Source organism: Haliotis rufescens, unplaced genomic scaffold (genome assembly GCF_023055435.1).
Source record: "Haliotis rufescens isolate VD_foot unplaced genomic scaffold, xgHalRufe1.0.p SCAF_1, whole genome shotgun sequence".
In the NCBI taxonomy this organism is placed as follows: domain Eukaryota; kingdom Metazoa; phylum Mollusca; class Gastropoda; order Lepetellida; family Haliotidae; genus Haliotis; species Haliotis rufescens.
This window is the reverse complement of record NW_025963779.1, coordinates 48,291,753-48,304,247: the sequence shown is the minus strand read 5'-3', so window position 1 is coordinate 48,304,247 and position 12,495 is coordinate 48,291,753. Positions and strand designations below refer to the sequence as shown.

At 41.1% G+C, this 12,495-nt stretch overlaps 1 protein-coding gene across 1 annotated transcript in view; it reads right to left on the bottom strand.

Annotated features, from left to right (window-relative positions):
- Positions 1 to 228: 228 nt before the first annotated feature.
- The window catches only part of LOC124131430 (26S proteasome regulatory subunit 6A-B), a 26,614-nt gene continuing 14,347 nt past the window's right edge, over positions 229 to 12,495 (bottom strand). The window contains exons 10-14 of the mRNA XM_046494714.2: positions 12,022 to 12,231; positions 11,745 to 11,851; positions 2,769 to 2,914; positions 2,111 to 2,192; positions 229 to 1,520 (exon numbers count right to left, since the gene is read on the bottom strand). Coding sequence (XP_046350670.1) covers positions 1,410 to 1,520; positions 2,111 to 2,192; positions 2,769 to 2,914; positions 11,745 to 11,851; positions 12,022 to 12,231 — 656 coding nt within the window. The 3' untranslated portion in view covers positions 229 to 1,409. The remainder of the gene's footprint in view (positions 1,521 to 2,110; positions 2,193 to 2,768; positions 2,915 to 11,744; positions 11,852 to 12,021; positions 12,232 to 12,495) is intronic.

Here is a 12,495-nt window from a genome sequence, read left to right as displayed (position 1 = left end):
CAGTAATGTCAAACTTGTGGTCGTGAAAACATTTAAAAAAATACAAACTGATAACAGACTGATCTGTATGGCAAGTTTCAACAAAAAATATTAAATGGTTTGGGAGCTCCAGAAACAGAAAAGGAATGGACAGACAGGTAGATAGACGGACATGCTGATCGATCCTGGCTTTGCAAACAGATACAAAAGAGTTCCTCAATGTCAACTGTTGAAAACACAACACGTGTGATTGTTTCTGCCTTTATTGTAATGACTGAAAATACACACAACATCAACAGTCATTATGTACACACTTCCCTCACTGCTAGGAAAGACCACTTGCTTAAACAGCACTCAGTGCTTCATCATATATTATCAACTGTAAATGTTTCTGTTCCATAAAATTTCAATAAGTGAAAATATGCATGATATATTTAGTAACACAAATATGTCCAATGGCAGTCTTTACAGGCAGCCTCCTTGTCCAACATATACTGCACAGAAATGGAAGCCTGTCTTTAGAATCAAGTGACTGCCAGTGTGGATGTATTTTAGAATGAATGTGCTTCCCTTCCAATCTGCAAGTATTGTCACCCTCAATATGAAAAGAAAACATGTCATGCATCAACCTTACCATAAGGGGCATTCACACAGTACAACTAGTTGTGTACAATTTGCTGTATGCAGTTAGGTCCTTTATTGAGTGGTGACACTTAGGATATCGAAAAGCAGAAGTTTTCAACGTGAATCGGAGTCACCATTTTTGTTTACAAATTGATGTGTAAATATCATATGATTTTTCATACGTGTTTTGATTGTCTGCATTCACAGAAGTTGTCACATGAAAATAGAGCATGTCCTATTTCATACAAAAGTTGGACAGACTTGCCTGTTCACACGATGCAATGTGTTGCATGCAACAAATTGTATACACCTAGTTGCACCATGTGAATGCCCCTTTGCAGTAATATGTACACATTAAATTCCTTACATAAATGAACTTTCAGTTTGTGGTGACAATCTAACAACAAATATAATGTCCCAAGTTGGCAGCCAACAACAAATCAATAACATCTGTGAAACACCAGTTCCAAGGCCCAAACTACAGCCAGAGTGAACACTCATGCTAGGTCTGGTGAAAGCTTTACCCTCTGTTTTCAGGGAACAGTTTATATGACAATGCACAACAAAATGTCCATACATTTCAGGGCGGATAACCAAATGGTATGATTTCAATTTTTGGATATCACAGAATGTGTTATGACATAAATTTGTTATGATACTTGAAACTCTGCATCATGAATAAGCAGAAAATGACATTTTGCCAAAGCCAGGAAATGGAAATGAAGACTGTTACATTCTGGCCTGAATGATACATAGTATGTTTCAGCCCATGTCCTACATTCCACTGTGAATGATGTGATTCAGGTCTAGGCATAGTACTGCAAGTTGGCCTTCTTCTTGGCTTGCACCTCAATGATAGCATCCATGTAGTCCTCATGACTCAACTCCACCGCCTCACGACGCAGAGCAATCATACCCTGAAACACACAATCAGGAGAATTAGCATGATTAGTGAAATTCTAATTACTAGCACTTAAAACTGCACACTGTTTGTTTGTTATTTTGCCAGTCAGTAATATTCAGGCCATGTCATGGCACATGTAAATAACCAAGTCTGGACCAGACAAACCAGTGCTTGTTATTATAAGCAGCATCCTTCGTCATACCGGTGCAAACACCAACAATCAAACAAGTCACCAATTCTGTGTGCTGGGGAAAAAACAAACTATGACAACAAGAAACCAGTCAAACAGATTCTTAAGACTTATATGTGATACTCCAAAGAACTATCTTGACAGCCACATTAACAATGGACACAAAATAGTTCTCAGTATGCACAATGTATAAGTGAATGGAGTTACTCTTTCAAGATTTGTTAAGGTTATAACATAAAAACATTTATCTGGCTTGAATAGGACAGTTCTCAGCATACACCAGTGATTATTTTTGGCTGCCAGATTTTTAATACAATGCCCTTCTTTCTCCTGGTTATATGTGGTATGGTAATGCGACAATCAGTATGAGAATTGACATATTCATGTATCAACAGAAATATAATTAAACTTACAGCTTCTACACAGACTGCTTTCAGTTGGGCACCATTGAAGTCATCTGTACACCGGGAAAGTTCCTCATAGTTGACATCCTTGCTGTAAACAACAACAAACTATCTCTAAGAATACTTCAAGAGTTTTGTCAGTTTGTCAAGAAGGCCGGAATAAACTTTCATTTCTATACCTTATTTCACTGTACCTCGTACAACACTTTAGCAGAATGTCATGTTTCCGTGAGCATTATCTTTGAAAATGGTGAATATGAAATTTCAGTTTCCAAAGAAAACAAACAAATTGAAGATCTTTTCAGGATGAATTCCAGGTAGTAAGTGGGAGGGGTTTTTTTGGGTCACAGTTAGCAATATAACTGAATACTCTATGTATGGAACGGACAATCAAATGGTTGATGGCATGGGCAATGTTCCATCCAATGATGTACAATTAGGTCATATTACATAATCATAATCACAAGCATGAGTACAGGGTGACTTAGTCTGTCTGAGACACCCAACAGGGTCCTAGTGTACAGAAAATACCCACACACAAAATGTCAGCGTGGTCAATGAAGCTGGGTATTATGTAGTCAAGACACTTTTCAATCTTGAACTTGATAGCACTAATCCTTGTACCTTATTTTAACACCTGAGAAAGTAGGAACATTGTTGTGCTCACCTAACATTCATCTTCCTGGAGTGAATTTGCAGGATTCTGGCCCTTGCCTCCTCGTTGGGGTGTGGGAACTCAATTTTCCTGTCCAGACGACCAGATCGCAGCAGAGCAGGATCCAGAATGTCTACACGGTTTGTGGCAGCAATAACCTGACATAACAACACACACACTCAGTCACTGTGAAGTCTCCTTAAACAGTTTTATCTATTGTTTGTTTGTTAACGCTGCAGTCAATAATATTCCAGCTATATGACGGCTGTCTGTAAATAATTCTATAAGTCTAGACCAGTCAATTCAGTGATTGACATCATGAGCATCAATCCACGCAATTGGGATATGATGACATGCATCAACCAAGTCAGTGAGTCTGACCACCCATCCCCATAGTCACCTCTTAAGACAAGCATAGTCCGCTTTCACAGCAAGCTTGGTTTGCAAAAAGCCTATTCTACCCCGGATCTTCACAGGTCAAAACTATATCTTACTGGAATGCACCCATTTTCAACAGTAACAATCTCCCTTGTTTCGACAAGCAGTTTCTACCATTTATTTTACAACAGCTTCAGGTCTGCAATCATTCATTGAAATAATATGACAAAATTAAATATGACAATATTGTTAGAATCATCAATTATCATGATTATAACTTTAAACAAGAGTCATCAGAAAGATGACATTTCCCCCGGCAGCTGTCTGTAAAGTAACCACTAGTAAATGTGCAATTCCGTATGTAATGAGTCAACAGTTGAAAGTTCTTTAAGAAGCATACATTGTTTACCCACTGAATGGTTTTCGAATTCTGGCCCGGAAACAAACCCGTTCCCCAATGGAGTCTAGGTCCAACTTCTTTCCATAAAAATTGTAAAAAATAAAAATTTGTAAAAAAAAATATCAAAAGGCACCACTTCGGTATGTTCCTGATAGCTTTGCCAAGTTTGGATCAAATACACTGAATGGTTTTCGAATTCTGCCCAGGGTACGAACCCCATACCCAATTGAGTCCATGTCCAACTTCATTCCATAAAAATTAAAAAAAATTAAAATTAGAAAAATCCCCAAATATCAAAAGGCACCACTTCAGTATGTGCCTGATAGATTTGCCAAGTTTCGATCAAATACACTGAATGGTTTTCGAATTCTGCCCAGGAAACGAACCCCATACCCAATTGAGTCCATGTCCAACTTCATTCCATAAACATTGAAAAAAAATAAAAATTAGAAAAATCCCCAAATATCAAAAGGCACCACTTCAGTATGTGCCTGATAGATTTGCCAAGTTTCGTTCAAATACACTGAATGGTTTTCGAATTCTGCCCCGGAAACGAACCCCATCCCCAATTGAGTCTATGTCCAACTTCATTCAATTAAAAATTGAAAAAAATAAAAATTAGAAAAATCCCCAAATATTAAAAGGCACCACTTCAGTATGTGCCTGATAGATTTGCCAAGTTTCGATCAAATACACTGAATGGTTTTGGAATTCTTCCCCGGAAAAGAAAATGATTACGGACGGACAGACGGACAGACGGACAGACGGACAGACTGGCTGATCGCTATATCCCCCCGCATTATATGCCGTGGGGATAACAATGTCTAAAGTTGGCCACACATAGCAATCTTCCAGCTATATATGACAGCTCAAGTTGTTTATGATGATATAAGCACAAAATAGTTTATCAATGTAGACACTCAAATACCAAACTAATACACAAATACTTCACTGAGCAATTTGGTTAAAACTTAGTAAAATCTTAATGGATTAATCCTAAAAGCATTGACTGCTGTTTTTTGACAGAAAGACAAATTTGTGAGAGGTCGAGCTTCATAAGAAGTTGTTCCAACTATGTGTGTGGCCAATACCCTCGCACAACTTCCACGTAACCTAGAAGTGGTGACATCATAAATAATCACATTACTGCTTGAAACATAACATCTGAAGACTTGTGTTGGGAGGCAACTCTGCAACGGGCAGGCACTTGGACGAAGTAATGCAGGATAAGTATACAAATGTAAAAAATATTTAGATTTTAATAAAAAAAATTAACTTATCCTGCATTACTCCTTAATGCATCTTTATCGGATGGTATAGAGGTGAGCATAGCTTCAGATATGATCCTCAATGAGCCCTCAGTAAAGTACAGGTACCACATACAGTATCCTGAGCGAAGAACGAAAACCAGTGACCATTCCTTTCAGAAGGAAAACGAGCCTCAGGAAAGGAGGAAGACCAGATTGGAAACAGTGATAGAATAAAGCTTACGCCAAAATCTAAAACTGACCTACTGAGCTAATGCAAACAGCATGTGTGCCCTCTAATTTGGGGTGTAATACCGGAGAGTTCAAAAGGACAGCTCTGGTGTCCGGGAGAAATCAGTGGCGTCGGCACTTGTGAAGGCCACCACCGATGAACCAAAACTGCCTCCACATCCTCCAAAGCCAATCCCCTCCAATAGTGAGTGAGTGAGTGAGTGAGTATGGTTTTACGCCGCTTTTAGCAATATTCCAGCAATATCACGACGGGGGACACCAGAAATGGGCTTCACACATTGTACCCATGTCGGGAATCGAACCCGGATCTTCGGCGTGACGAGCGAACGCTCTCCGATGGTGACTGGCAAAGACTGTTACTGAGAGCCCAAAACAACCTTCATGGCTAACCTCTGTCTGGGATGTAGGAGAAACCGGGATGAAAGGACGTTTCCAAGAAAACACTGCAGTGCTCACACTCGCCATAGGAAAAGTTCCTCCATCTTCCTCGTCTTCGGGACCCACTATTGAAGAAAGGGGAGGTATAGTGAATGATCCTGGGAGTTGATTCTTGGCTATGAAATCCCAGCACAGCTCAAGATAAATGACTCCATGCACCCTGTGCTGAAACCGGACCTGGGTGATGTCAAAAGCATGTAGTTTACTTACCCTCGCCGCAGTGACCAGAGCCAGAAGGAAAGCCATCTTCTTGGTAAGGTAAGAGAACGAGGTCAAATAAAGTGGCTCAAATGGAGCCACGCATAGCAGCCCTTAAAACCACGTTCAGATCCCAAGCTGGGGGCACATGGAGGTTGGTAACCATGATTGTCGATCAGGGAATCGTTGGCGGCGATCCTGGCCATGAGCAGCCTCAACATCGTCATTCGGAAATAAGGTGTACATTCGAGATAACATCAATTGAATGTGGCCAGATTGTGTATCATCCACAGTTTGTCAGAGTCCATCTTGGCAATAAGGAATACTGGGAGTAGAAACCTAGGATGAGAACCGGATTGGGAACAATCTCTTTGACTTCTTTGAGGAGCAGAATGTTCATAATGTTGCACTTAAGCTGAAGTATCCTAATTTGAAACAAGAAGTTGAGCCAATATTTCTGAGTTTAAAACAATATATGAATGTCACGTGTATCAACTTAACAATGCATGTAACCAACTGAAACAAATAAGTAACGAAATAAAACTAGATGTTTTGAACAGATAATATTGTACTTACGATAAAGGAAAAATCCAATACACATAATCCAAGACAATTTTAATAATGGATTTCTTTTTTTTCCACATAATTCACACACAAAACTAAGTTTGATAATTAGATCCACATGTGTGCCATGTATTGTTTGTTCGGAGGAATTGAATACTCTAGTGCAGAAGTTTTAAATCACAATCTGGCATCACTTCCCGTTTTGTCCACACCAATCCTTCATCTGCTAATATCCGTTTTTCAAGTCCAAATATTTGTAGCGTTGTTTTCGAATTGATGAATTCTGCAACTTGGCAGGGCACTCTTCCCTAACCATGATTGCCTGTGCTGTGTCATGGTTGACAAAAGTAGTGTGAACATACATCTTCGCCTTCATCTGGGTCCACAATGAAATTTACACTGAACCACTAATACCAAGAATCGGCACAGAATTTGTCAAAATTTCTTTTGCACTTGTAAGGGCAGGAAGAGAGGTGGCATCTTGTTGATTCGAGATGACAGCTGGACCAAAGGCTCCCCCGATCATCTCAAACATCTTCCGTCAAACTTAGCGCCACACGAAATTGTTGTGTTCCTCATATAAAAGACAAGCGAATTTGCAAAGTACTTGACAGTAAACTGTTGTAAGCAGTAATCCAATTCATGGGGCGTGGTTGGTAGGAAAGAGCGTGGTCAAAATAGGGGCAAAGAAAAAGTTTTAGAAAGTAGGAATCCGCAATGCAATCACTGCATGTTAAATACCATTCACAGCATGTTTTTGTAATAGCATTCACGAAAACAATTCTTTACTAATAAAAATAAATTAATAATCTGAGAGTGACATTGTTGCTTTGAGCTGAAAGACCAAAAAAAGTGTTCATGCCGAAGTAGGTACAAGAAATGATGATCTGTGTAGCCAGTGACCTGAATAATCTTGATGAAAATAATGTTAAGTCCAGGTTCATGCACATGACAGAAATAGTGTGAACAAAATATATTCTGAACCACGTTTCAAAGTATGTAAGGCTGTTCATGTTTTATCTGAAACTCCTGAATTCTTCCTCCCGCTGTGGAGAATTGTGCACGATCTAATTACTACTACCATTGCACCATCATAAAAGAACTAGGTCAACTTTATCTTTCTTCAGCTGTTTATTAACACTTTGTTTCCATAGCAAAGCAACTCACATCAAACTAGTAAAATATTAGATATTTTTTAAATTTGTATTTGGTATATTCTGGCAGATATGTAATAGAGGTAGATGTTACGTAAGAATTATCGAACAATAGTTATCATTGTTAATAATTCTTAGAATACTACCTCTAATTCATCCGAATTACTCCCTCCCACCTCCCCAATACATCTACCGCTAGTAGAAGATGAGGGAAAAAACGTGATATGGCCACTATTGTGACATCATGGCATGGGTATTTACGAGACTACTTGTCAGCAACTAATTGTGTGTACCGTATTCGACGTAATAAGCGCCCCGCTCTAATAAGCGCCCACGGCGATATTTGCTAATATATTGGCTAGTGAACAATCCCAGTTAGCACCCCTTCCGATTGATCAATATACACAAGACTTATTTATTCGTGTATAATACGTGTGTTATATGCATCCTTAATTGTCAGGCTGTCAGCATAAACCACGATCTTTTAACACTGTTGTTTTTCACCAAAATACTATTCTATTAAGAGCCCCCTATTTCTAATTTTGAGAGCGCCCTGGGCGCTTATTATGTTGAATACGGTAATTGACAGTGAATAGGACATCTCTTGAAAATCTGAAAAGTTTATTCGGTGTGATTGGAGCCTAAATACAGAATTTATGGCAGATATGTAATAGAGGTGAACATCTTGCTTTGGGAAGTTGTTTCAACTAGCTGAGAGGCAAACCCTATCACACAACTCCCATGTGACCAAGGGAAGTGATGTCACGGATCCACACATTACTTCTTAAAACCAGATCATCAGAAGGCATCGTGGATAGGTCCCTTTAGACGCATTAATGCAGGATAAGTATACAAATATATAAAATATCTAGGATTTTACTTGAGTTTTTATTTATTCTGCATTACTTCTTAATGCATCTTTTATTGACGGAATCGTTGGAGGGACTTTCATCTCAGAACTCTGATTCCCTCAGCCAATCATTGACTGTGCGGTCTGCATCAATCCACCAGTCTGTAGACAGGAAAACAGGAGTTAGGTATGCAGAGTGTCCAGGTGCAACGCAGCCATAGACGATAAACGAGTTATGATTGTAGACTGAAGTACTATACCGAGCCGTTATGTGTGGAGCATTGAACCTTCTATTCAAGGGCAATTGCCGGGGAGGTCGAGAGGCCAGCTCTGGATAAGAGGTGAGGTCAGTGGTGTCTAGTAGTGGTGACGTGCTGGGCTACTACTAACGGACCAAAACTGTGCATGCATTGCACATCCTCCAAGTCGACGTTATGGCTTGATGTTTTTCTCTGCAAAAACTCCCAAAAGATAGCCATTTGTCATTGTACAAGCTCCTAGTGGACAGACAATGTGCCATCCTGAAGGCCTTTGCCGCTCTGCCCGAGTATCTTTAAGTGTTTAACACCCTCTGTAGATGGACCACACTTGTAGACATGTCTGGTCCTGGATATGGCTGCCTGCTGTGGGGATGAATTAGGTTTGGCCAGTATGGGAGTGGTGACAGGTCGGCGCCGGCTATCTCTCTGAGGTTGACGAACCAGGCCCAGGGCACGACCAAAGTCAAATCAAGGCTCAGCATCAACTTGATCTTTTGAATTACCCTGGAAAGATGATGGGTGGTGGAAAGGGTACGCTTTTAGTCCTTGTTGGTATGTGTTGGACATGGAATTGAATCCCCAGATGATCCCTCAGGTTAAAGAAGTGGAACGTCCGTTGAAGGAGTGAGTCGTTCCCTGGTTCCGGAGGCACCAGACAACAGTTATGTTGTCCATCAAAATGAAGAGACCGGCATGTCGAAGGGTCTGCTGCCAATGGGAGAGAGCCAGAGTAAGCGCCTCCAGTTCGAGGTTGTTTATGTGCCACTGGAGCTGCGCGGTGCACCACAGCCCCGAGGTGACCTGTCCCTCTAGTTGTGCACCACAGCCCCGAAGGTGTAACGAGGTCGTAAACCCTGTCAAATTGACGCTGTCTAAGACATTCATGTCCACCGTCCACCACCAGAGATAAGGTTTGAGGTGATCCGGGAGGACAATGGAGACTGATGGATCCAGACGCCTGAAGTAGGGAGCCAGGAACATCTGGACAGGGCGCAGTTGGAGCCTTCCTCTGTAGGTCAAGTCCTGTGCTGAGGTTAGGAGGCCCAGAAGGACCTGCCACTGACGCAGCATGTGTGGCTGTAGAGGGCTGGGACCAGGTGTAGTTGAATAAACAGTCCTTATAGATGATTAAATTGTCTTTATCATAGCCCGAGGGCATCTGTATGGTGGACTGTATAGGTGCTATCTGGTAAGTCTGAGCCACACCGGACGTCATGGTGGTGGCCGCCGCTGTGTAGACGTGGTGGTGGTGGTCGTCAAAGTGCTCTGGGTAGACACAGTGACTGAGCAGGATGACAAAATGGCCGAAGTAGAGGCCGAGGATTCCCAGTCAGAGGAGGCTGTTGAGGCTGCCCGTCTGGCTTGGGTAGTCTTGGAATTGTCCGACATCTTACGCTTGAGCTTCAGCGTTTACTGCGATTTGCGTTTCTTGGACACTAGCAGGTATTGTCTGAAAGCTGTGGGGGGGGGGAAGCTGGAGACAGTCTTTACATCTGGAAGACTGGAGGCATGGTGATGTACAATTTAAGCACCGTGAGTGGGGATCCAAGCTGACTTACTACGACGACACTTGGAACAAGATGGCATGTTATCTACAACGAAGCAGAGTATAATCACAATGCATCCCCACCCAATTATGTATGCTATAATTTGTTTTCCCAGCTTTTTGGCTTCAAGTAAACAAGTTCATATAGAACGTAAAACAACACACATTTACAAAGAATACAATTGCAATTGTACGACAATGGTGAGGTACTAGGCAACAAGGAATACAGCACATGGACCATGTTCATTCTAGACCCTGTGGCCACGTAAAATATTCAAGATGGCTACTTGAAACTAAAACGACACCTGAGATTACCTAATTGTTCTTAAGAACACAAACATGTGTCAAAACATTTTTGCCATGCTTAAAACATATAGAATGGATGAGGATACAAACCATAAGCAGAAGCACAAGAATAGCAACTCAAAGAAGCAAAACACATGAGGGTTTCAACAAGTTTAATGAGCTGATCAAAAAAGAGGTCTTCACTCTTCAAGTGACAAAAGTAATGTGAGGATCCGTGACGTCACTTCACGTTGGAGCTGTGTGATAGGGTTGGCCTCCCAGCTAGTTGGAACAACTTCTTCAAGCAAAGACCTCTCACACAGCTCTTTCTCTCTGTCCAGAACAAGCAATAAATGCATTAAGGAGTAATGCAGGATAAGTAAAAAATATAATTTACAGGAGGAAAACAAGGAGGCGACATAGACATAGCTGGCGGTGCCAGAGATGTGGTAGACAAAGAGGGACCATGGACTGATCCAGGCGGGATCCATGAATGGCACCTGCATGAGCTGATGTGGCACTGGCTGTGATAACTGTTGAGCAGTGAGACCAGGGAAGTGATCGAATTGTGGAGGCACCAGCACCATAGAAAGTGCCGTAAAGGAGTTCAAGTGTGCTGGCGGAGGCGCTAGAAGTGTAGACAGTGGTCGTCAGTGTGAAGGGTGGCGCAAGCGCCGGTGTAGTGATAAACGTATAGATAGGCGCCGCCATCTGTGTAGTCAGCTGTGTTTGAAGATGCACCATCTCTATAGAACACATTAATGCCTGAGGAGACGTGAGAGTCTGCCTAGGTGATGAATTCTCGTGTGTAGGTGACGAGTCGGGTGGCTGCATCTCAGCCAAAGTTGTCTGCATATCAATGATAGCAGTGGTATCAAACAATGAATTGAAGAGGTAATTAATAACTCATAGGTTTGGAAGAGGAAAAATCATGCAAATAAAATGTGTTAAACACTTAGACACACACAAAAGGTATAAGCAATAAACGAGAAACAAACACCAAGCCATAACATGAGACATCAAGACGCAAAACACAAGATCGTGTGCATGTGGTAAAATCAAAATGGCGGATAGAAACAATGATAGGCACAATGTTTACTGTGACTGTGAGCCCCTAACGAGCGGGAATTTTTACGAAGCAGCAAATTGATAAGACTAAAAAGCACAAACCATAAGCAAAACAACAATCACAAGAATAACTTAGGGTAGAAATAACAAGCAAAGAATGCAAGTAGGTTCTGTAGACTGTATTCTCAAACATGTCTAGTCTGTGTGAATGTAATGTGCAGTAATGTGATGTCACCACTTCCAGGGTCACATGGCAGCTACGTAAGGGTATATTAGCCTTGGTAATAGAGATGTAGTTATATGCTACTACACAACCTCAAACACTTAACAGTCACACAAAAGAATCACCTTGACTTGCATGGTTGGCATAAAGCCATCCATCTGATTGAGTAGCTCCAACATAGTTCTCTGAACTTCTCTGTCACCAGCCTTCTCACTGTCGAAACGCTTTGTACCTGAAAAAACAGTATCGTGGAATATTAGCATTGGTCATCCTAAACAATGGAATGGGAGGTAACTGTGATTCACATATTATGGACAACCAATAACTTACACATAAATTAAACAACATTGTACTTCAGAAAGATTCCTGTGTCATCGATGCTTGAAATGCAAATCAACCTACCAATAGCATCTAATTCATCAATAAAGATGATGGCTGGTGCCTTCTCTTTAGCTAGAGCAAATGCATCCCTGACCAGCTTAGCTCCATCGCCGATGAACATCTGTACAAGCTGAGGGCCAGCTAGCTTGAGGAAAGTGGACTTGGTCTGTGCGGCACAGGCACGGGCCAACAGAGTCTTACCAGTGCCAGGAGGCCCATACAACAGGACACCTGACAAACATAGTATATTCATCAAATACACAGCTAGTGCCTTCAATAGGCAATGGACATCTTCACAAAAAGGGTATATGTGTCCATCAGTTAACATTGTGATAAACAAAATATTACAAAGATTTCATGACAAGGGTTAGACATATTTTTGTCTGAAGTTATAAACATGATGAGATAATAATACATAACATTACACAAATTGGTCAGTCTAGACTGTTTAACAATTTAGTATCAGAATAGTTCTGCGATGACATTTGAAATCAC